At 35.6% G+C, this 26,512-nt stretch overlaps 1 protein-coding gene across 9 annotated transcripts in view; it reads left to right on the top strand.

The window, feature by feature from the left end:
- Positions 1–24,355, top strand: part of RCOR3 (REST corepressor 3) — a 56,539-nt gene extending 32,184 nt beyond the window's left edge. For 3 of the 9 annotated variants that reach the window (XM_054483105.2, XM_054483114.2, XM_054483159.2), the window contains 4 exons: positions 3,053–3,130; positions 12,420–12,477; positions 21,054–21,295; positions 21,758–24,355. In XM_054483105.2, the coding sequence (XP_054339080.1) occupies positions 3,053–3,130; positions 12,420–12,477; positions 21,054–21,295; positions 21,758–22,102 (723 nt within the window). In that variant the 3' untranslated portion in view covers positions 22,103–24,355. Of the gene's footprint in view, positions 1–3,052; positions 3,131–12,419; positions 12,478–20,688; positions 20,822–21,053; positions 21,296–21,757 lie in introns of those variants that run through there. The other 6 variants (XR_010127765.1, XR_010127764.1, XM_054483128.2 and 3 more) reach the window with 3 other exon arrangements.
- Positions 24,356–26,512: the final 2,157 nt, after the last annotated feature.

The following is a 26,512-nucleotide window of genomic DNA, read 5'->3' as shown; positions in this document are numbered from 1 at the left end:
CGGCTACTTTTATGTCACAAACATCTCATATGCAGTGTTCAAACCGAATTCTTCCACACTCACCCTGGTTATCTGTTCCACGTTTTGTATTCTCTGTCTCAGTGAGTAGTGCCACATACTCTCGATTACTGAAGCCAGTGACCAGTTAGCCTCAATTCCCCCTAATTCTGCACAATCAAGTGTTTAAAAAGATGTCTTGGCCAGGTGCAGTGGCTCATGCCTGTAATCCCAGCACTTTGGAAGGCCAAGGCAGGTGAATCGCGAGGTTAGGAGTTGAAGACCAGCCTGGCCAACATGGTGAAACCCCGTCTCTACTAAAACTACAAAAATTAGCCAGGCACGGTGGCAGGCGCCTGTAATCCCAGCTACTCAGGAGGCTGAGGCAGGAGAATAGCTTGAACCCGGGCGGCAGAGGTTGCAGTGAGCTGAGATCGCGCCACCGCACTCTAGCCTGGGCGACAGAGTGAGACTCTGTCTCCAAAAATAAATAAATAAATAAATAAATAAGTCTTAATTTTGTTTCCAAGGTATTTCTTTAATCTCTGCATACCACTACCATCCTTCCTTCATTCCTACAGTTTTAATGAAAGTTTTCTTAATTATTTATTATTTCTCACCTGGATTGTTAAATTAATTTCCATCCTCTTTACCCTATTTTCTTCTTCACATTACTACCAGAACTGTCTTTCTAAAAGGCAGATATGGTCATTTTGTTCCCTTGCTTAAAAATCCTTTAGGTTTCCTTCAATCTTTAGGCAAAATTAAAATTCCTCGGTCTGGCCCCAGTCTAACTTCTTGCCTTTGCCTTAGGGCTTTTCTGTCTTCCTAAGTGTTATTCTGCCTGGAATGCAGTCCTTCCTCCCAAGCTTGTCTGCCAGTTTAATTCTTTAGAACTCAGTTTAGCTGTCCTTTTCTTTGGAACACTTTCCCTAATCTTCCCCACCACCTGTTCATCAACATATATAGAAGCACATTTACTCTCTCATTCTCTCTCTTTCTCTCTCCAAGTCTATGTTAGGTGTTTTAGCGTTTATCATACGTTTATGTTTACTTATCTCCCCACTAGTCTATGAAATCCTCGAGAATTCAGACTTTACATTTTATCTCTGTATGTCTATCTAACATGGCCAGCTGACTACCCTTGAACCATCCTAGATTTTATGCATTTTAGCTGTGGTTTTAAGATCTCTAGTGAAAATAGTTCATAAATTACTTTATAAATATTTCGTTGTCCACACTAGGGGGGAGAAACAGAGGAAAAAAGTAAACAATCCTAACCCTTAACAGTCTAAATGGAGACTAATAATATTGCTAGTAGAGTAGAAGTTAAAAACTTGGTATGGTTTAAATTCAGGTTGTATCTCCTAGCCTTAGGAAGGTTTCTTAACTTCTCTGTGCCTTATATTCCTCATCTGTAAAATGGTTATAATATAAGTAGAGTCTGTTCTGCTATAACTTTTTTTTTGAAAATGTGGATTTGTCCTAATGCAGTTAATATACTCAGGAACAATTTGAGCATAACATGTATTTTTTGTTTGTTTATGTATGATTTTTGTCAGCAAAACAAAATGTACCCAGCTGAACTGGGCGCACACACATCTCAAACATGTACCAGCTACCTCAATTCACTGTGTCTTATGAACCATACACATATGGTATTAAAACTTTTCATCTGATTTCAAGTAACCCTCCTACCACTTCCACAATAATTCACAAACTACAACCATTTTGACTCCCACTTCCATAAGCAACCTTCAGGTTTTTTTTCAAGGTAAAGTACTATCTTTGTTGTAGCATTTATGGATTAAAAACAAATCATTTAGATTGTGTAAAACTGTGTTGCCATTTTTATTAGGTTCCTGTCTTATGTGTCATTGAAGTTTTTTAATGTTGTGTCCCAACCTCCTTTACCCTACAAGCCCTGTGGTTTTTATTATGAATTTTGCATAGCACACTGACTTTTCTTTCTTTCTTTTTTTTTTTTTTTTTTTTGAGACGGAGTCTCGCTCTGTTGCCCAGGCTGGAGTGCAGTGGCGCGATCTCAGCTCACTGCAAGCTCTGCCTCCTGGGTTCACGCCATTCTGCTGCCTCAGCCTCCTGAGTAGCTGGGACTACAGGCGTCCGCCACCATGCCCGGCTAATTTTTTGTATTTTTAGTAGAGACGAGGTTTCACCATGTTAGCCAGGATGGTCTTGATCTCCTGACCTCATGATCCGCCTGCCTCGGCCTCCCAAAGTGCTGGGATTACAGGCATGAGCCACCGCGCCTGGCCTTTTTTTTTAAGACAGGGTCTTGCTTTGTCGCCTAGGCTAGAGTGCATTGGCATAATCACAGCTCACTGTAACCTTGAACTCCTGGGCTTGAGCAATCCTCCCACCTCAGCCTCCTGAATAACTAGGACTACAGGTTCATGCCACCATGACCAGCTAATTTTTTTTTTTTTTTCATAGAGACAGGTTCTCACTATATTGCCAGGGTGGTCTCAGACTTCTGGCCTCCCAAAACACTAGGATTTTAGGCGTGAGCTACTGTACCTGGCTAGTTCAGTGACTTTTAATGTATTTATCATGTTATAGCAGAACTGATTGTACTTACCTCACAGAGTGGTTTTGAGAATTAAGTGATTTATTACATATAAAGGACTGAGAATGATGTTTTATATATAATAAATACCTAATAAATGTTAGCTACCATCATCATTACTATTGGAAACATTCTTATTTAGTCAAAACACTATGGTAATGAGAAAAATTGATGGAATTTAATTCCTATGTATGCCAGTTGTCTTTGGTTATAAAGGTTGTTGCTAAAAGATATTCAAAACCATGATATTCAAAGATATTGAGTGTTTTAGTCTGTTAGATGTTTAATTAGTTCATACATGTATAAGTTGAATTAGTGGCATGTCATAACCCAAGTGTGATTAGTATGACTATTCTCCTAAAATAAAATTTAAGAGGGGTTTGGAATATATTCTTTTCACTTAATTGAGTACTCACAAATTTACCTAAGTACGCGATCTGATTCACATTTGGGGTTATTTTGTTGAAGGTTCAGAATGCTAAGCAAGTAAACAGTGCACTTAAACAGAAAATGGAAGGTGGAATTGAAGAATTCAAACCTCCTGAGGTATGTTATTGAAGGATACATGTGATTAAGTATAGTGAAAATTTATTTTTTCAGTTATCTAGTGTCCAAGTACTATTTTGGTCACATGCATCATTAATAGTTTGAAGGTTTCATAATATGGATAATTTATTATGTCTCTTTTTATTTAGATGATCTTATGAGGCTTGGTTAATCATTTTGTATTTAAGTTAAATTATTTATTTCCTGCCCTTAGAAATTCATAGCAAGCAAAGCACTTAGGGAAAATAGTAGTAGGAACAGTGTATGTGAAACTAGAAGCTCATTGATGAGCAAGCTAGTGTATTTCTGGGTCTACAGCAATGTTTGCTGAAAGCCCTTTCCTGCTTGTGTGAATTGGTAACACAGCAAGAAAAATAAGAAAACAAGCTAGATTATTTTAACAAATTTTTATTTTAATTTAAGATAATTGTCTTTGGCTCAGCTTCCACTTACAATTTTAGTATGTGGACTTACATTCTTGTACTTACAAAAACAAGGTATAGATTGACCATTTTCTCAAGTCTTCTATTTCAGTTGAAACCTAAATATGTTTTTGATACTTGTGGTAATTATAGGGGTACTTACATTCCCTTAACGTCCAATCAGGTCTTTTTCTAGGAGCTTCTATTATATCTTTTTTCTCTCTTTAACATTTCCTTATTATGCTTCATATCCTGGATTTGCCTTTCTATGTTTGTGATAATCAAATAATCTTATTTGGTCTTATTGGGACTTTTTTTCCCCAGAAGGGGAAAAGAACTTGGTTAACTGAAATATCTACAGATGAAATTTATGTGAGGGGCTGTGGGGAGGCAGAACAGTAGTACTTCAGAAATTATGTACCATATGCCATCTTAGTCATCAGTGTCTTTCAGAAAGGAAGACTTATGAAAAAAGTTGTTTTTCACTGTTTTGCATAATCTCTTTCAAGAAGGTTAGGTTATGGAAAAGAGTGAAAAATAATACAAAGACTGATACCTCATTCCTGGCCCACAGGTAGACTGACAAACATTCTAGTAACAATTATTTAAGGATAATATAATACCAAAAATTACTATCTTATTTTGTTATATTATTGCAACAAAAATTATTTTAATTTTGTATTATGCACTAAAATGCATGAAAGCAAACAATTTTAACTGTCTATAATTTTGTAATCTAAAATGTAAATAAAATACTGCAGATATTAAAAACATTATGGGAATAGCCGGAAGAACTTTATACTAGTAAGTGTGAAAAATAAAATGTAGAAATTCCTAGGAAAATGTGTCTTATCAAAATTGCCTGAAAAAGAAAGAAAAGCTGAATAATTAGTAATCATTAAATAAAATGAAAGAATAATTAACATTTTTCTCTCACAAGAAAACTCCAGGCCCAGACAATTTTACAGAAAACGTTTACTAAGTTTTCAAGAAAAGGATAATTCTAATCTCATATTTTCCATAAAATTATAGGACAGCCTCACTCATTAACTTTATATAAAGAAAGATGTGAAAATCCAGTAGCATTTTATAGCTTCCCTATGTGCTATCTCATTTGATTTTTATGTAAATCCATACAGATAGGTGAACCAGATACTATTATTTTACATGAGGAAACTGGAAATCAGGGAGGTTAACCAACTTGTTCAAGGTGACAGAACTAGTAAATAATGAAACTCTGGCTATAGCTCATCTTTTCAGAGTCCTGATTGGACTTCTATATTAGTATATGTCATGTTGCCTCTTACATTTGGAAGTTTTTATGTAATAGCAAAATTATATATTACATTTCCACATTTTAATGCAGCTATTGGGTGAGAAGTTATCAAACATTTATTGTAATTTTTGATTTATTATAAAAATAATGATCAAAATAAAATAACCAAAATGTTAACACTCCACCATCTATATACTGAAGTTTGGATACTACTTTGGGTGATTTATTGAACTTACATGATGTGAAAAATGTATATATGTTGTATCATCTAGAGAGTCCCCAGGATATACTTATATTTGTCATATTATTCTTACTGCTTTGGGGAGGAAGGCAACTTGAATAGATGTGTTTCAGATTAACAAGTACAGTAAAGAACTTGAAGAATCAGGTAATCTATCTCCTTACCTTTAGTTTAAACCATATCTAGTCAAAGAATGTTAATAAGCTTTGGAATAATTACAATAAGCCATCAAATGAAGTAACTCTACTAAAAGTAAGCTGTTAGTAAAGTGCTTTACTTATTAATTTGGTTGTATTTCTTATTTTCATTTAGGGAAAAATGGGTTGAAGAAAGTCCATTCACTTCCACAAGTATTTATTGATTAACTGTTTCATATGAGGCACTGTGTTAGGCCCGGTCAGAAGTGTGTGGGAAGGGGGAACACATAAAGATGTGGACAAGATGATGTGATTTTTCCATCTGCTTTTTAAAAAAAAGAACTTGCAGTCTAGATGTTATAAGACAAACTGATAAAAGTTGTATGATAGATTTATAAGCAAAGTATACAGGGAAACAAGTGGGCATTATTCATTCTGGCAAGGACAGTTAGAGAAGACTTCTTAGATGGGGTATACTGCAGCTGAGGTTTGAAGGATAAGAGGGATTTTTTGCACATACAGAAAGGACCAAAGAGATCATTCCAGGCAGAGGGAATAATAGCAATGGTTTAGTGTTGAACAGTACATTCAAAAATATAAATCTAGTAGGGGGAAATTAAGAGCACTTTTAAAAATGAGTCAACAGGTATTCCCTGAGCACTTATTATGTGCTCATTATTGTGCTAATTAATTGCTATTGAGGATTCCATGGAAATGTAAAACAGTCTTTTCTCAAGAAGCATATTGTCTACTTAGGAAGGCAAACTTGGATGCAGAGAAGGAATGAACATGGTATATGAGAGATGTTAGCAGGGTTGAGTAGGGGCATCTTTGTGATAGACATCAGTGGGCAAGGCCACAGTATAAAGTCTTTGTGAAAGCCAGAAAGAGGGCCGGGCGTGGTGGCTCACGCCTGTAATCCCAGTACTTTGAGAGGCTGAGGCGGGTGGATCACGAGGTCAGGAGATTGAGACCATCCTGGCTAACACAGTGAAACCCCATCTCTACTAAAAATACAAAAAAATTAGCTGGGTGTGGTGGCGGGCACCTGTAGTCCCAGCTACTCAGGAGGCTGAGGCAGGAGAATGACGTGAACCCGGGAAGTGGAGCTTGCAGTGAGCTGAGATCGCGCCACTGCACTCCAGCCTGGGCGACAGAGTGAGACTCCATCTCAAAAAAAAAAGAAAAGAAAGCCAGAAAGAGAAGTTTGCCTTTTAAATTAAGTCAAATGGAAAGACCCTGTAGTTTCTTTAGTACAGAAGGTTGTAAAGAAAATTTTTAATTTTAGAAAAGTTATGACATTATTATACAGGATAAATTAGAACAGGGAAACTTGATAGCTGCTAAAATATTAAGCATGTAAGTCGTCAATGATAAAGGGGTATCAGTAGGGTTGGGTATTAGTTATAGGAATGGAAGCAAGTAGTAAACCCAAAGAACATTGCAAGGTAGGAAATTAATATGTCTCCTTGAACGTATGTGAGAGTGTTGAGGGTGTCGCTGGCATGTCTTCTGATTTGATTTGTTTTGGATGGAGGTAAATGGGTAGGTGGAGGAAAGATTGATGAATCCAGAAGGAAGAATAAGTGTAACTGAAAAAGGAGTGCTTTTTGAAGCTGTAAATTCCCCATCTATAGTTGTTTTCCTGCAAAGGTAGACGACATTCTTTCATTATGGATGTTGGGTGGAATTTTCAGCATCGAGTAGAAGGTTTAATTTGGTGACATTTTCCATCTCTTTCAACTCAGAGGTAGTATGAATCTACCACTGACGAAAATGGGAAAGATGTGAAAACAATTTAGCAGGGAAAGGATGGAGTAAAAATGCCGAATTCACTAAGGATGTCATAGATAGTTCTAGAAGGCTTTTTGGGACCTTTCATATTATTATATATTAGATTGTCTTATTTTGTATTATTATGTTATTTTTAAATCAACAGCATTTCAGATAGGTGTTTTTGTAGAAGAATATACTCTGTGATACCATGTAGCTAACTACAGCTACCACGCAGTTTTAGATTCCTAGATATATTCTAGTTGTTCTTTCTTTAATCTCTACCAAAGTTTCTCAGGTTTAAAAGACAATATTAAAATCAATAACTTATGTGAGTCCTGTATATTTAAAATTTTTGACCCTATTTTTTCTTCACTCTTCCCCCTCTTCTGCTTCCACTTGTCACACACTGACTGTGTAATCCTATACAGTTTCAACCATCCCTTCTGCATTTTTCTTTTTCTTTCTTTTTTTTTTTTTTTTTTTGAGACAATCTCACTCCTGTCACCCAGGCTGGAGTGCAGTGGCGTGATCTCAGCTCTCTGCAACCTCCATCTCCTGGGATCAGGTGATTCTCCCACCTCAGCCTCCTGAGTAGCTGGGACCACAGGCACACCACCACACCTGGCAAAGTTTTTGTAATTTTAGTAGAGACGAGGTCTTGCTGTGTTGCCCAGGCTGGTCTCAAACTCCTGGGCTCAAGTGATCCGCCCGCCTCCGCCTCCCAAAGTGCTGGAATTATAGGTGTGAGCCACCACATTCAGCCCCTTCTGCATTTTTCCACTGAGCTGCCTCTTATAAAGGTTAGCATTGGCACTGATGACCACATTCCACAACTTTTAACTTCTGATTCCCCTTGCCTTTTTCTGAACCCTTGATATAGATGACTACCCTTCTTTTTCTTCCTTTAACTTTTGAGAGGTTATGTTCTCTTTTATAACTCTTCTTCTGTTCCCTGGTTTGTCTTCTATACATATAGGCATTCTCCAAGTTGTTCTCAAAATTCATTTCCCCTGTCTTGGATGCACAATCTCATTATTTTACTGTGTTAAAGTCATATCATATGTTCATTTAAATTACACAAATTTATCCAGACATTCAGTCAAATAAAAGAGAAAGAATATTTAGCAATAGCAAGTGCAGTAGTGCTGGCAATTCTGCTTACACTCCGTTTATTGAATGTATGCCCCACAGTGAGCAGTAGTGAGCTGAGAATTGAGAAACCACTATTTCTTTAGTCAATCTTAGTTTCTGCATGCCTTCTGTGTGTCTCTTTGAACTGAGAGAGAATCTAGTGTGTGTGTGTGTGTGTGTGTGTGTGTTTAAAAAACAACACTACCCTAAATTCAAGCCAACAGCTTCATCTGTGGTTTAACTGAAAAACTAGTGGTCCATTCCAATGCTGGAGGAATACCTGGCTGTGTGGGTGTGTTGACAGACTGTGTGCCTGTCTCTGGCTACCTTTTTAAAGACATTTCAAAAGTAATCTTGAAAAAAAAATTAAAAAAATTATTGTAGGCCAATTTTAGACCTGAGTAAGATATGACTCCATTGTTTTTTCTTATAAAAATTTCCCAGAGTCTTCAAAACTGTGTTTAAATAAATGAATCTGATTTTAGCCTCAAGTGGAACCTGAACTCCACCTGAATGTCGAATACCTCATTCTCATTGTATCCCAAATTAAATTAAATCTTAACCTCACCTTCCCACATCTCCCACATCAGCATTTCTTGATTTCTCAGGTTCTTAACAGCATTGTCCCTCTCCCAGCTTTCCAGGATTAAAGTTTTATTTTAGTTATGATCATACCCCTGACCCCTTGCCCCTCAAAACAAAACACAACTATTGCTTATTAAATTTTGTGTGAACTTATCAACCTTGATTTTTACTACCCTTCCAAAAGTGGATGGCCCTTATCATATTTTAATTTAGTTAAATATCACCAACTTTCCAGGCTATCACTTCTTACTGACACATATCCCGTTTTCCCTTACATGTGGATTGCCTTCTCATTATTTGCCTTTCAGAAGCTTTTCCTATCCTAAAACCCATCTCAGTCTCCAACCTTTACTTGTTCTGTTTCCCCACTTAAATCATTGTGACTTTTTCTCCCATCTTGAAATTCCCCTGTATACTCTGTACTTTTTAACTTTAAAGTTAGTTGTATTCATTCATCTTCTGATTTGTAAGCTTTCTGAAGTTTAGATGAAAAAAAATTTTGTAATGCATGTTTTCTTTCATTTTCTGTTACCTTTTCATTAATGATACCTTTCCCTCCAGTTTCTTTCAGATTTAATAAACATGAATTGATCAGCTTTTATTTGCTTAGGCAGTGTGCCAGATGCCTTTTTAGATATAGTCTAAATATATCCTCATATTTAGTTATATTTAATCCTTAGAGCAACCTACAACATAGTTACTGCAAGTTGTATGTACAGAAGATCCTCGATATCCAACTGGTCATTAATCCGTGTAATGCATGGAGAAGCAAAAATTGCCAAACAAGAACATTGACTAATAAACCAATCATTTATAAAATTAGGCTCTACTCACCAACTCTTCCTAATTAACTTTAGCTGTAGCTGTTATCTGTCCCATTCACTACATCATTATCCTTCTCTGTCACTCTCTTGCTAATACAATGCAAATACAACACAAACCAAAATGAAATTGCATACTTTGCAAAAGATGAGAAACTTCATGAAGTCTGTTAAACTGCAAGAGAATGACATTAGTCACCTACAGAACTGACAGATGAGTATCCAGCAGAATTAACCACTAAAGAAAAAAGTGATCACTCACAGGCAAGCACTTCACAAAAGAATAATTTGAGAACAAAGTATTAAGAGAGGCCCTTGAGAAAATTATTTCAATAAGCCTTTAAAACAAAAAATGACCCATTTTATGATCATGTAAATTTCAAAGCCAAAGGATGTTGCACCATTGTATAGTCAGAAAAGATATGCCAAAAAATACAGTGTATTAAACACGTCTTTAACTATTTTTAAAAAAGAACTAATTTCTACAGGTTTTAGTTTCACATTTCAGATTGAACTGAATCAACCTTTTATTTTCTTACCATTTACTATTTACTATAAAATATTTTGACCTGTTTTAAATTGATTTCAGTACCAGTTATCCTTGGGTACCAAGGGCCTTTTTTATCCACCTTCCACGGCCAAGGTAGCATCAGATTGCCTGTGCGTGAACTCAGTGTGAACTTCCTTAGTGTAAAGTTAGGGTCTCAGTTAACAATATATATCCCTTCTGAATAGAGTTCCTCCTCCATTCTTGTTACTCCCTTTTTGGGGGAACATATGTTTACCTAATTTTTCCTATCTCCTTTTTCTTTTTTTTTTTTTTTTAACTTTTTTAGATTTGTTGTGCTCTTTTATTACTGTTTCTTTATGTCTCTCATAGTTTTTGCCCTATTCTCCCCTTTCTCTTTTCCTTTTTACTGTTTTTCCTTTGCCTTATCACCAGGTTCCTAACCTTGAGGCGTATCCACTGTCTACTACCTTGCCTGCCCTGCTGTCCCTTTTTAATCTCCTCATCTGGAATACAGTGGTTTGTTGTAGGTTTTTCTCTCCTTAATTCTAAGTCCGTTTTTTTACTTTTTCATTTCTCCTCTAACAAATTTTTTTAACTGGATTTTTGTTTCATTCTTCATTCTGATTACTTGCACCTCCTTACTTTTGGTGAGAAAGCTGGTGTTACCTAGAACCTCTGTGTGCTATAGAAACTCTTATTGCTAAGACCATGAGTGAGGTTAAGACCTAAATGCCCCTTCTCAAAGGAAGCCCTCTTTCTGTTTTGCCCAACATGCCCCAGTATTACACCGAGCCACTTTATCTTTGCAGTTCCTTCTGCAAACCCCTGCACGCTGGTGTAGTTATTTCTGTCCATCTACTGTCAAAGGTCCTTGATTTACCACTCAGTGGGTATACACTAATGAAGTCTGATTAGATATTTGCTGTTGTAATATTACCATACTGAAAATCCTAAATTTAGGATTTTTGTGGGGAGAAATATTGGCGGTCTGGAGAAAAACTATTCTTACCAGGATCACTTTCTGCTTCAGAAATTTTAAGAAATATTTTGGCTGGGCACGGTGGTTCACGCCTGTAATCCCAGCACTTTGGGAGGCCGAGGCAGGCAGATCAGAAGGTCAGGAGATGGAGACCATCCTGGCTAACACAGTGAAACCCTGTCTCTACTAAAAATACAAAAAATTAGCCTGGTGTGGTGGCGGGCACCTGTAGTCCCAGCTACTCGGGAGGCTGAGGCAGGAGAATGGCGTGAACCCTGGGAGGCGGAGCTTGCAGTGAGCCGCGATCATGCCACTGCACTCCAGCCTGGAAGACAGAGCCAGACTCCGTCTCAAAAAAAAAAAAAAAAAAGAAATATTTTAGGACTTAGGCCTGTTCTGTAGTCCTATGATAATTTATACCACTGTTTTCGGGGAGTAAGGATAGGTTTAATCTTAAATATGAAGGGAAGAAATTTTAGAGTCATAGATCCTCTCTAAAGAAAAGTTTCAGCTGGGTGCAGTAGCTCACATTTGTAATCCCAGCACTTTGCGAGGCCCAGACGGGCAGGTCACTTGAGATCAGGAGTTTAAGACCAGCCTGGCCAACATGGTGAAGCCTCATCTCCAGTAAAAATACCAAACTGGCCAGACGTGGTGGTGGGTGCCTGTAATCCCAGCTATTCAGGAGGCTGAGGCAGGAGAATCAATTGAAAGTGAGAGGTGGAGGTTGCAGTGAGCCAAGATCATGCCACTGCACTCCAGCCTGGGCATCAGAGCGAGAAAGAAAATAAAGTTTCTTGCTTATGGCCAGAAGTTTGAGACCAGCCTGGCCACATAGCGAGACCTCATCTCTAAAAAAAAAAAAAAAAAAATTAGCTGAGTGTGGTGGCAGGCGCCGGTGGTGTCAGCCACTACTTGGGGGGCTGAGGTAAGAGGATTGCTTGAGCCCAGGATTTTGAGGTTGCTGTGAGCTGTGATCATGTCACTGCACACTCCGGCCTGGGCAACAGAACAAGACCCTGTCTCAAAAAATAAAAAAAGGAAAAGAAAAGAAAGTCTCTTAAATGTTTAAAACGAGGCTAAAATTAGTATCTGCAATGTGTGATAGGAATATTATAGTTGGGAAATGGGAAACTAATAGACTTTCTCATGTTTTAATATCTCTAATTAGAGCATAAATGCGAATGTTGTTCCTTCTCGCAAATTGGTACATTTCCCTTTCATTATCTTTCTGCATGGGTAAAAGGTAACTCAGAATATATATTTTTAATCTTTCTAAAAATGGAATCTTCATGAATCAGAGTTGTAGTAATCTCATGTCTGTGATTTGATGAAAATTTAAAAAAATAAGCGCTTTGGAAAATGTCTGTCTTCATATCCTCATTAGGAAACTTCTCTTTAATTTTGTAGTCAAATCAGAAAATTAATGCCCGTTGGACCACAGAGGAGCAGCTTCTAGCAGTGCAAGGTATATTAAAGATAAGCAGTTATTGTTGTTAAAAATTATTTAATTTGTCATGAAAGGTGACTACTCTAGTTCTTCCCTTCCTTTAGAAATTGATCAAGAAAGGGCTCTTGTGTTTATCACAAAGTCCTGGTGACCAGGAATTCTGTGTTGTATTTGTGGATGTGACATACTCAAGTCTATGTGCATTTTGAGTCCTGAACAGCATGTAATGCATTCTCAGCACTAAATAATTGATGGTGATAATTAAGCATGAAAAAGTCACATGGGCTCTCTGTGCTTCTCCTTTGGTATTCCTGCAGCTGGGTTCTTTCTTACTATATATCATTCATTGATAACTCATAGTTAAACGCATCAATAAACTATAGATGTTTCTGATTTCTCTACTCTGCAAAATAGTGTTTATCTGATAAATGTCAGGATTGAAAATATTAACTACATGTTTAACTTTCAGTGTTTCATACTTCCCTTAAGAGATGTACCACTGAATGCTTAGAAACCTGATTTTAAATAGATATATTTTTTAAAGGAGACTTAAGAGCGATATCAAAAAATCACATTCAGCATTTTAAATGCACTATTTCTAAGAATGTTTTGTTGAATTATATGGTAGAAGACTTTTTGTATTATGAATACTCATGGGCAAATTGGAAGCATAAACTTGGATTTTCTCATGTTTAAATGACTTAAAGACAAGTTGTATATTTTTATTCATTGTTACAGATTTGTTTCCTCTTCATGATAAATTTATGTGCGGGTCTGATTGTACAATTTAAAGTTCGGTCTACATTTTGTTTCTTCCTGGCTGAGCACCTCTGTGTTGAGTGCTAATAGCTTTTTTTTTAAATCTAGGTTAACTACTGTGAGAGAGTGGGGCCCCAATGAAACATATAAGCATACCTTTTAAAATGTTGCCAAATAGTCTTCAGAGAACATACTTAATACAAAAGTGCTGTGCAGACATCATTCCGATTGATTGACTGATAGATGACTCCGCAGTTTGGATTAGAGAGAGTAAGAATTAGCCAGCCAGCATGATTTGAAAATGTCACAAGAGGGTGCCAGCAGGATGATGTCAGCCCTTGCTTTGGCCTATGCAGCATAGCCCAGTCATTTCATAAAGAATTGATACTATGACACAGGGTGCTGGATGTGCATCGGGCACATCTGCAATTATAGAACTGAGTTTCTGAGTGAGTCAAAACAAGGTTTAGTTAGTTCATAATGTTCAAAAATAGCTGTTTATAAATTAGACTCTGCTAATTTAAATTATTGTTTAAAAAATTAGTGAGCATTTTCAGTGGCTGCTTTATATTCATTTAGAGCAATGGCCTACATGTTTAATATAGTCATTTTGAATAGGCATTGCTTTTATTCATGTAAAGTCTGTATTTCCCTCTATCTTAGTAGCCTGGTAAAAACTGAACCCTGATTTCCAGTATTCAGTTGTTTAAAGATTAGTATATTAACTCTGTATTTTTAAGAAATTTTCCCAGTGAAAGAATTTTCTGAAAAGAATGTCATAGGAAAATCTAGGCTAATACTTCTCTACACAGCACTCAGTATTTGATATTGCTCTGCAGAGTACGTTAAGTTATAGAGTCCATTGAATCTTACGGCTGGGTTGGATATTACCCAAAGCTGTATTCAAAGGAAGAGCAGTGGTAATATCTAAATATATAGTTTGAACTATATATGTGGACATAACTTATAAATATTAAAATAAAAGAATGGAGTAGTCATATATATAACCAAACATTTCCTCTGTACTGAGGTATATTCAGTATTATACTACGTACATTTAAAAAGTAACCCTTTAAATTACACTAATGCAGCAGTTTGTATGGAAGTACGCATGTTCGCAGGATTTCAAAGGCACTTTCTTAATAATGTGTTAATGGTGTTAATGTCTGTTTTATTTACTCTTTGGATTTCTTTGTTTTCATTTTTGGGTTTTTGTTGTTGTTACATAAAATAAAACTATATAAGGCTATTTGTGCCCTATATAAAATAGCTATTTTAAAGAGAATTTTAAAGTGTCATATTGTCTTATGTGCCCATGCATTTATATAGTGCTCAGAAGTGTGTCTTATAAATAGTATAATCATGTAGTAACGTCCCCTGTACCTGAGTTTCAGTGCAGTTAAGGGACGTAATTGCAGGGTCTTTTAATACACAGTTTACTATCTAGAAGTACTTATCTTAGCAGGCAATTGTTTTTGTTTTTTCTTTTTTGAAAAAAAAAAAAGTATGGTAAACCTTCATACTTTAGTTTTACAAAGTAATAATAAACTGTTTTGATATTAACATGTTTTAATTTCTATAACACTTTATATTCAAGACATTTTACACATATATTTCTGATTTGACACTTATTTGTTAAATGCTTTATTTTATCTGGCTCATAGTAGAAGACTATTACAGTGACCTGCAGAAAAAAATATTGACTCTGGGCAACTAGTGAGATTTACAACTTTACTATTAAATAAGCTTTTTTATTACAACTCTTTTGAAACCAAACATATTAAGATCATTTCCTTTCCTAGGGCTTAAATATGTATTTCCCACCTTATTTTCCTGTTCCATCTACTCATATTGTTGTTAACTAAATGTTAACCATTTAAATAAGTTTCCCTTCTTTCTCTCTTAATTAGAAGAGAGGGGAACCATGCTCAGATCAAATAGGAATGTCTGTTTACACTTTTGTAATCAGTCACTTTATTATGTTAATTCTAGTTCTACCTATGTTGTAATTTTAATAGAACTCTTCAAGAGTCTCCAGGTAGGATATCATTAATACTGCTAATTTAATCCTCTTAAAATATTTGCCAGGAAAGGTATTTCTACAGTTTTTATCATGTGTTCCAACCCTAAGTATCTAAATTTTTATTATGACCAAATTTTATTATGACCAATAATGATCTTTCTATATTTGTGTTAATGATAAAATATTCCTGTTTGTAGCTTATACATATATACATATTTTTTCTAACCTATAATGCTTTTAGAAGTTATCCTAAAATCCAACTTGATATTCATATGATAAACAGAATTCAGAAATTAAGAATTTTTAAAGGGGCTGGGTGTGGTAGCTCACGCCGGTAATCTCAGCACTTTGGGAGGCCGAGGTAGGTAGATCACTTGAGGCCAGGAGTTCAAGACCAGCCTGGCAACATGGTGAAACCCCATCTTCACTGAAAATACAAAAAATTAGCCAGGTATGGTGGTGCACACGTGTAGTCCCAGCTGCTTGGGAAGCTGAGGCAGGAGAATTGCTTGAACCTGGGAGGTGGAGGTTGCAGTGAGCCAAGATGGCACTCCAGCCCGGGCAACAGAGTGAGACTCTGACTCAAAAAAAAAAAAAAAGAATTTAAAAAGGAATTTAAAAGAATTTAAAAAGGAATTAGATTATTCTAGGTGTATCTTTTTTCCATGTAAAATGGAATGATGGTTAGCTGTTTTCAAAAAACAATACATTTAAATTATAGTACAAAACACCTTTTTAAAGTGTGTAGAGGCTAGAAGCATGGTACACAGTATTTGCCATTTTAATTATAAGCCACCTCTTAAATATATTCATTTCCTAGTCATTAGTGCTTAAAAAAAAATGCTTCCCAACTAAAACTTATGCTACTTTAGGATAAACAAAATTTTTTCCAATTGTATAAAGATGTCAACTTTAGGTTTTTTTAATATAATTTTTTATATTTAGATATCTTTTATAATTACTACCTTTTTATATAAAACAGAAAATGACAGAACTATGTTCAGGTGACTTATGCTTATAGTAAAAGTTACCTTTTCTTGTAGTTCATTCACCTTTTTAAGATAAATGAAGTTGCAAGTCTAGAAATTGTCTTCTTTCTATCTTGTACTAACAAGAAGATAGTAGGGTTTGTAAAGGAGAAAAAGTAGATTTGGCAGTTGATTAAAAATAAAAGGATGGTAACATAGTACATGAATGATCAAAAGGAAGTGGAACAAGGAGATTCATATCTTTCCATCTGAAAAGCACCCTTTTGCTTTAGAGATTATTTTTCTATTATAACAGACACCATAAGAACGGAGGTTCAAAAGTGTAATTGTCAGCCCTCTGATACACTCACATTAAATAATTAATGATTCAAAATTTCCAGCATTTTTGTAATGGAATGTAACTTATAATGTGATTTTGACTTTTAGCGCCTTCCATATATACATCAGTCACTGTGCTGCTGCTATTGCTACCTTTTCTACCTCTTAATATGGAATTCTTGAAGAGATTTACAGGAAGTGGAAAGAAATACACGCTCCCAAATGGCTTGAGTTTAAAATGTATGTCTTAATGATAGAAAAGAATCATATCGCTGGAGTTTCTAGATGTTACTGTATTCCTATTATTTCAAAAATATATTTTTGAAAAATTAATGTTTCCCAGTTAAGCTAAGTACATGTTCACTTTAAGAAATTTTGCTGTGAAAGCCAGAAAAAAAATCCTCTGAAATTTCACTACCCATAAGCAGCTTACGATGTTTCGTCTTTTGGGTGTGTTTTTTTTTTTTTTTTTTTTGTATTCCAAAATCAATTTTTTTTTTTTGAGACAGAGTCTCACTTTGTCACCCAGGCTGGAGCACAGTGTCAGTATCTCGGCTCACTGCAACCTCCACCTCCTGGGTTTAAGCGATTCTTGTGCGTCATCCTCCCGAATAGCTGGGACTACAGGCATTCACCACCACACCCGGCTAATTTTTGTATTTTTAGTAGAAACTGGGTTTTACCATTTTGGCCAGACTGGTCTCGAACTCCTGACTTCAAGTGGTCTGTCTGCCTTGGCCTTCCAAAGTGTTGGGATTACAGGCATGAGCCACCATGCCCGGCCCCAAAATCAAATTTTTAAAAATTGTTTTAAACATACCAAAGGCAGCTATCCATGCTATCCTTTCTAGCTAAAAAAAAAAAAAAAAAAAAAAAAAAAAAGATTCAAATTCCGTTTTCACAGTTGGGAAATACCACATAAATTCTCCTGAAGTTACCACCATCTTACTAGCCAAAGATTAAAAAAAAAAAAAATTGTGTGGACCGACTCCACTAATTCAGAATGTCTGATAATTCAGATAATGGCTATGCTAAAGTCTCTACTGGTAATAAAAATATCTTTAGCAAGTTAAAAGTATTTAGAAGAAATGTTTAAAAAAGATGTTTTTGTGTTGGGTAATATAGATTCCTGGTTGGAATATGTGGGCTTTCATAAAATGTAATGATAACAGAATATCCTAATGACTTATATTTTTATGTTAATTCCCAAATAAAACTTTACATATTAAAGATTATAAGGTATCATCTGCCAGCATAGAAAGCCAAGTTGTTTCATTGTAACTTTCAAATGAAATTTAGAAATTTGACTGAAAACAATTTTTTTCTTCCTGGGAAACTTACTATTTGCCTGTTTATTCCACTAACCTTTGAAAACAACCTCTTTTCCTAGAAGTGAGACTTTAACAACTATGGTTCAAGCATACCTTTTACATCTTCAGGAAGAGAGATTGACTTAATCATATTTAACTCCCTTCCTGAGAAAGTAATCAGATTTTATCAACTATGAAAAAATAATGGAGTGCCCTTCCCCCAGGGACAGATTGAAATTCGGGTAGCTCTGATGCCGTAAGTTGTTAAAGTTAGTTGCTGCTTATCACTACCACCTGCTAGTTGTTTCAGACGCCTCACTGGAGATTCTTTTAAAGGAGCAGTCTCATTGAGTCAGTTGGGGTTTCACTAGAGTTTGCCTAGTTGCTAGCAACAGAATAGAGCTTAAGAGTTCCATCTTCTAACCAAAGTGCTCTTGAGCCATGCCGTTCTGAGTGTGAAGGTGATGAAGAATTCAGCCATATATATCTAATACCTCTTGTGGTTTAGGGAAGAACAATAGAATGAGGCTTTATAGGGAAGAAAAATCATATTTCCTAAGCACTTCCTGTGTACTCAGCATTGTAGTAATGCTAGTGCTGCTTTGTATTTTCTAGGACAGTACTTTCCAACCTTTTTCACATCATGGTACACAGAGAAAATTATGAAATTTGTCACAACACAGTAGGGCAAGCAGATGAAGCTGCTCTTGTCCAAATGAGACTGCCAAGGAGCTCCAGCTATTCCAGACCCTGTCCAGCCATCCTAGACCCTGTCCAGCCATCCTTCAGGATGAGGGGATTAGAACAAATGTGGATGAGAACAGGATGAGAACAAATGTGCCTAGATATTTGTTGGAATATCTAGGTTGGAATATCTGAGGTTGGAGTCCTCAGCCAAACTACAGAAGTCTACAGTGTGGTCTGAGCTTTAAGAGTTTAGACTGGCATACATGAGTTAATTATAAGCATATTATAGTTAATTATAAGCATACTTGGGTGAGTTAGAAAAAGTTGTCGACATTGAACATCTCTAGAAACACTAAAGCTCTTACAGGAAGTAGTTTTGAGTTTAAGGTGTATAATTTTACAAATGTAACAATATTGGTGACAAGGTGAAGTCCATTGAACAAGGGAAAATTAAGAAGTGGAAGATCGAAAGGAGTATAGTCAGAAGAAGGGGCACTTATTTAATGGAATCAGACTTGGGGACAACTTAGAGTTTTGGAATATATTTTGCAAAATAAGTGTTCTGAGGTTTATAATATCTTTAGACTTGGAGTCAGAGTTAGTTTTAATGTGACTTCTTCCTAGGAATACAGTCTAATCCTAGACTTATTTAAGGTTTTCACTTCTAAACTCATGTATTCAGTAGGTTTGGCCATTGCTAGAATGTAAATTAAGTGTCCCTTATGAAAATTAGTAACTGATAGAACACTATATTTGGTTTCTAATTAGTAGTTATTCTTCACTGCAGCAAACTCAAATTTAGAATTTAGAAATGGCACAGAGACTCACCCTTCTAAGAGTTGCTATTTTCTAAAATGTAAAAGTAGTAGAGAAGTACTTGAATATATAACAGTAACTCTTATGAAATAACCTTGGATTTTTATTACCAAATAAACTCTCAGTGGAATCTAGTCACTATTAGAATTTATACTTGACTGTGAAGTTCAAACTGGAAATCAACCTCATGGGTTTAAAGGGAGTATAAATTCATTTATGCTGATAAAACATTATAAACAATGTCTATCATTGTTACTTTATTGTCATGTACATGTATTTTCCTTTGAGAACACAGCAAATGAGCATAGCTTACAAACCCGAAACTCTGCCTTAAAAATGGGATATAATTAGAGGATAATAATGTCAGACCTCCTGTCCAGAATGCTCTTAGATAAAGGAATTCCCCTTAGAGTCAAGCCCAGCTAGTTTAATGTAGTCAGAAATGCTTATTTCCAAATTCTCAATTTAAAATAAAGCAGAATTTAAAAGTGGGATTGTTACATCATGATAGTACTTTAGGGTAATTGAGTATTTCATATTAAGTAAGAATAGCATTTCTGCTGGGTATTAACATATCCATATATTATTCTCTCATCTGTGATCATATACATGTTATTTATTTAAGCCCCCATATTTTTGTCTCCTTTCTCATCTCTTTCATTAATGAGGTACTGTTTTCTGGTATTTTTAAAAGCAGTTATCAAATTATAAAAATTTTCAGCAACTTTTCTATTTTGAGCTAAGTGCATCTCCTTCTAGAATGAGTCTGTGAACTTCTTTTAGAATTCCCTTAAGAGGAAATTATTATCTATTTAAAATTCTATAGTATAGTTAACAATCTCAACTTCTTAAATCAATTATTACCCTTTATTATAATGAAACTTCCTTAGTGTAAAGTTAGGTTCTCAATTAACAATAAATATCCCTTCTTAAGTTTAAGGTAGTGATGATGAGCACAAGTGCTCTTCAGGTAGTCATTACTGTTACCTTATTCTTTAAGCTATCATCTTTCATCCATTCAGTCTTTAAAACTACTAGATGAGTTAAAATCCAACTGACTCTGAAAAAAATATCTTCCCTTTTTTTAAAATCCACCAACTTGTGATGATTCTCCTGCTTTTCATGTTTAAGTTCTTATCTAATTTCAATTTGTTGGTACCCTGGTGCTATAGGCAAGTATTCATGTTGAAGTTAGTATTAAGACCAAAATTATAATGCTTTTCTTAATGGGGGAACCCTAAGGCTACTCACTCAGTCCATTGAGGGGATAAGAGAGATGGCTCATTCCCATCCAGTTTTGTTTACAAACGATGTTGCTCAAATTTAGGTGACTGGCTACTAGGGAAATAAATGAATGTGGAATTGAGGATGGAACAAAGAATTCAATGCTTTACAATAAATGGACTGTATTTGAGAGTTCAAGAGAGGATTGGAGAAAATAACTGAGTATGTAAAAAATGGTAAGTTTCTGATTGTTCAGTTGAAGGCAAGTGGCTGGCTCGATGAAATGACATAACTGATAGTTTTCATCTGTGACCCTGATATCTTAGCCTCTATCTCAGAATTGAGAAATGAGCAGAGTTTATCAGAAAGGAATTTCATTGCTGGTATCTTTTGTGTGTGCATGATGTATAGTACACACAGCTCTCCTTATTGATCCTTCACAGGTGTATTATTTACTTTGCCTTCCAGGTGTCCGCAAATATGGTAAAGATTTTCAAGCTATTGCAGATGTAATTGGCAACAAGACTGTTGGCCAAGTGAAGAACTTCTTTGTAAACTACAGGCGTCGGTTTAACTTAGAGGAGGTATTGCAGGAGTGGGAAGCAGAACAAGGAACCCAGGCTTCTAATGGTGATGCTTCTACTTTAGGGGAGGAGACAAAAAGTGCTTCTAATGTGCCATCAGGGAAGAGCACTGATGAAGAAGAGGAGGTGTGTTTGTGTATGGAATTTGAGCTAATATGAGTTGAGGAATCACCATTTTGTGTGGTATTCTGTAAGGTTAATTTGTCAAGAGGACTAGCTAAATTGAGCATGAAAGGTTGACAATACACTTACTCAGTGGTGCATCTCTCGTGACTCTTAAGTCATAATGACATGCTAAGTTCTGATTCTAGAAGAATGGAGAGTGTATTGTTCTTTCATAGTCTTATTTTTATTTTCAGTGTTAAGCTGTTTACAAATAAAGATGCCTGTTTGGTAGCCTCGTTGGTTTTTGGTTTTTTGTTTTGTTTTGTTTAAAATAAAAGAAGCTTGTGCTTCCAATAAACACTGGTGTTATGTTTTTGTTTTGTTTTGATTTGTTTTGTTTTTCCTGTGACAGCCCAAACTATATTGTATTAAGTTCATTAGGACTTACATCTCATACGTGTATTTTTGTTTCCTCACCTCTAGGCACAGACCCCACAGGCTCCTCGGACACTGGGTCCATCACCTCCTGCCCCATCATCCACTCCAACACCAACAGCCCCTATTGCCACTCTGAACCAGCCTCCACCACTTCTTCGTCCAACACTGCCTGCTGCCCCCGCTCTTCACCGGCAGCCTCCTCCACTCCAGCAGCAGGCTCGGTTCATCCAGCCCCGGCCAACTTTAAATCAGCCTCCACCACCTCTTATTCGCCCTGCTAATTCTATGCCACCCCGTCTAAACCCAAGACCGGTGTTGTCCACGGTTGGTGGTCAACAGCCACCATCACTTATTGGAATTCAGACAGATTCACAGTCCTCACTGCACTAAAAATTAAATTGGACACAGCTGCAGTAACTTTTCACCCCATCATTATACCAATGCTCATCTGACTGATGAAAAAGAGGAAAGAATAATCATTTCTAGATACTGAGGCTGCGAACTAGTTCTGTGGCAGTGGACTAGCATAAGTGGATGTCTAAGAAATTTTTCAGTTCACTAGACTAAAATGTTATACAACAAAAAGCCTCCAGTTAGCCTCCTTTCTAGAGTATATGTTCAGCAATGTTGATCTCATAAAAGGAAAAAAAAAAGATTTAAGTATTCTATATACCAAGTTTTTGTTTTGTTTTTACTGTATTTATTTTATTGAGGTTCTTTATATTCCTGCCTCTTCATAGTCAAGGCTCTTAGTACAGGAATATTGACTTAGGAATTGTGAAAACTCCTTAAGTTTCTTAAGGATGTTTGGCTTTTTTCTTTAATTTAATTTTTTAAAAACCATTTTCCTATGTTAGGAGTGCAAGAATAGCCAGCATTTCCGATTTTGACATATGTTCATTTTACGCATATTTAAGAAATTATAGCTGCATATCCCTTCTTTCAAAAAATGTTGCTTTTTTTTCTAAAGGAATTTTAATATATTCCTTTAAAAGAAAGCAATTTAATCAATTGCAAAGCAATTATATAAAACCACAAAGAATGTACTAAACCTACTAACCCTTTAACATGCAGTTTAGGGTCCTAGCGCAGAGTCCTTGTTTAAAGGTCATTGACTCATCATCTATCAGTAATGAGAGGATTGGAAGAATAATTTTGCATACAAATGAGGACTTAATTTGTTGAAATATAATCTCTTTAAGTTCCTTGAAAATGGAGTTGGTTTTTTTTGTTTCTAAATGCTATCTGCTTTTAACTAGTAGTTGCCTACATCTGGGGACTTCAGAGAAGAATTATATTTTGTTAGTTATGTAGACACAGTGGTTATGGAAGCATTTCTTTACAGTACCCTTTATGTGTTTGGTTTCTGAACTTAAAATTGCCCTCATACTTAATAATATGGTCTGCATTTAATATGAAAGGTGTTTTCTTGATAAATCTATTGTACTATTTGGATACATTTGTGTATTCCTTGCAGCCAACCTGTATTCGTGGGATTGGTTTAGGGTTAAATCATCAACATTATTTCATAAAATAAATTTAAGAATTTGTTCTGTGTTATCTAAAGATGTATCAGTATATTGTCACAGTTGTGCTGTTAACTAAAAATGCTGAGACCCCTTTTTATAGAAAAACAAAAAGACATCAAGTCTTCTTAATTCAACCCATAATCATTAAGTACTTAACAAAGAATATTTTACAAGTGATAGTATTTCAACAATGTGTAATTAATATTTTTGATACAATGATTTCATATTGGAATCATTATTTGTGCAAAGGGACAGACATCACTTAGATTGCTATACTAGTGGACATAGGCTAAATGTTTGCACATTCACATTCTTATCACGTGTAGAATACTTCACAAAATAGTCAACATCTAAGGCCCTAATTTATGTTTTGAAAGATCATGTGTTCCCAAAGTATTCCCTATCATTGGCTCCACAGCCTTAAAGTGCTATAGATTTAAATTCATTGATTAGTTTTAATTTTTAATTTTAGACTGCTTATTTCCATAAATACCCTACGTACTGGCATATCTGAAACTCTTTTTCCAGGTTAGGTCCTTTTCTTTCTCATTGAATCATCTTAAATAGTTCTTGGCCCTGAATTTAGCTGATTTAAAATTCTTAATATTCAAGAATTTATACTTATTTTTTCTTTAAAAGCCACAGGGGACAGTTATATATCTTAAAATATCTAAAACATTTTTTAAAGCACTTCGATTGTCTTACGTATGTGCATACTATACCTTTACAGCGTTTATTGTCTTGTCTCTTGTCAGTAGACCTTCAGTACACAGTATGTGGGATATGTCAGTCAAGTTGGTCAGCACCAGCATCTGTCCAGCTGTTGAGTATATTGTGATTCATTAAAAAATTTGTTCTATCCCAGACATGGGCCAAGGTGCTGTATCTGAGGGATGTGCTGTAATTTGATTTACATACATTAGAGCACACAGTAGAAAAACCTTAGCTTCATTAGTAATATGACACATGTATATAGTGAGATGTCTTTATTGTGTGCTTTGCATATTTTGTAAATATTTTGCACGTCATTATTTTTCTTTTTTGTTTAAGCAGTGTTTGGCCTGGAAGAGTGATATGCTTGCTGCTTAATCAAAGGATTAAAGATTTAAAGATGTCTATGTCTTCTATTTTTATATAATTTCATGTTCTATGAGGAATTTAGTACCTCTTCACTGTGAAATTCGAAATAATGATTTTTATAAAAGCAAAACTAGAAATCTTTTAATGACAATTTTCATTAATTTCAGGGTTATCATTTTTGAAAAATCTACACCAAAGTGGTTTTTTAGAATTACATAACTAAAAATAAATCACACTGTGGATACATCTTATAAAACTAATGGAAAAAATGTTTTTCTATATGATTTAGTTCTAGTTAACATGGATGAGGTAAGGGTAAGTTATGATCAAACTTTTTATGTTCTTAATAAGCTTGCAATTGAGTAAAATAGAATATAAAATAAAGGTGAAATAATATAAAATTTTGTCTTAATGTAGGCCTACATTCTTTTTAGGAATAGATGTAGAGAGCAAGCCAAGAACGTGACTATCATTTTCAAGAATATTAAAAATTGCAAGTACACTCATGCCCTTAACAACGGGGATATGGTCTGAGAAAGGTGCTGTTAGGCGATTTTGTTGTGCTGTGAATCAGATTGTACTTGTACCAACATCGGTGGCAAAGTCTACTACACACCTAGGTTATATGGTATAGCCTTTGCTCCTAGGCAACAGTCCTATGCTGAACAGTAATATACTGTACTGAATATCATAGGCAGTTATAACACAGTGGTAATATCTGTGTATCTAAACATAGAAAAGGTATAGTAAAAATACAATATTTTATATATTTATTTATTTTTTGAAACAGGTTCTCTGTCACACAGGCTGGAGTGCAGTGGCGGGATCTTGACTCAGCAACCTTTGCCTCCCAGGCTCAAGCGATTCTCCTGTCTCAGCCTCCCGAGTGTCTGGGATTACAGGTGCCCGCCACTACACCTGGCTAAGTTTTGTATTTTTTAGTAGAGATGGGGTTCCACCATGTTGGTCAGGCTGATCTTGAAGTCCTGATCTCAGGTGATCCGCCTGTCTTGGCCTCCCAAAGTGCTGGGATTACAGGTGTGAGCCACCGCGCCCTGCTGATGTTATAATTTTAAAGAATATCAGTGTATTTGCTGTCACTGACCGAAATATCATGTGGTGCATGACTGTGCTTGGGTTAAAGTACCTAGTTTAGTTATTAAGTATGCTGTATTAATTTTATGTTGCCTCCTGTTATCAAAAGGTTATTTATGAATATTAATAACTGCTAACTAGTTAACACTGGGGTGTCAGGATCTCCTCAAAAAGAATAATAATCTGACTTAGAACTCTAAGAAGAATCTATCTTTCTGTTTGTGCATGCCCACAATAAATGACAAATACATTCTTATTAGAGGACACACAAGAAAAAAAGTGTGTTTTTAAATTTAGCCATTCATTATAGATTACATCGTTTATAAGAAAATAACAGAATAAATGAATACAGAAAGAACCCAAGAATCAAGTTTGAGAAACCATTCCATATTAGAAAATGCCTACAAGAAACTTTTGACATCTGATTTATGGTAGTACCTGAACTGTTTTCTCCTAGGAAAAAGTAGGTCATGTGTAACTCCCCACAACTTCTTTATCATAACTGCCTTAGGGAAGGAATGTTCTGCAGCAGTATATTAGTGACAATGGAGTTTGAGAATTAAACATGACAAGGAATGCTCCTAGATGTGTGAGTTTGTGTCTAAAGGGCCGTGTGGCTTTATCTGCCCTTTTTTGCTCTCCTAAGTCTATATAGCTAAGGGAGAAACAGTGAAGATCAGAAGTTAATATTGGGTTGAGATGTTTGCCAATTGTCATTACTTGGTTTAAAGTAGACAATTGTTTATTAATAAATGGAACAGTCTTTACAATGCAGTAATTTAAACTTTAGAATCCTAAAGCAGGAATCTGGGTGAGCAGGGTCTCTAAGGAAAAAATGCTGGTGATGTGAAGTGGAGAGATCTAAGAATAGTCTTCACAATGTAAATGACGTCAAAGTTGATGTCACAGAATGCTTCATATGTTTCCTTCCCTTGGACTGTTTTAAGAAAGGTGAAATTTTTATTCTGTAAGGTACAGTTACCAATAACTAAGAAGATGCTGAATAATACCACAACACAAGGTACTTTGGAGGGATCTGTCTAGTTTACTACCCGGAACAGCTTTCTTATTTGACAGGATTTGGCTTGAAGAGGCC

The sequence above is a fragment of the Pongo pygmaeus genome, chromosome 1 (assembly GCF_028885625.2).
Source record: "Pongo pygmaeus isolate AG05252 chromosome 1, NHGRI_mPonPyg2-v2.0_pri, whole genome shotgun sequence".
NCBI lineage: Eukaryota > Metazoa > Chordata > Mammalia > Primates > Hominidae > Pongo > Pongo pygmaeus.
This window is presented reverse-complemented; position numbering and strand designations above follow the sequence as displayed.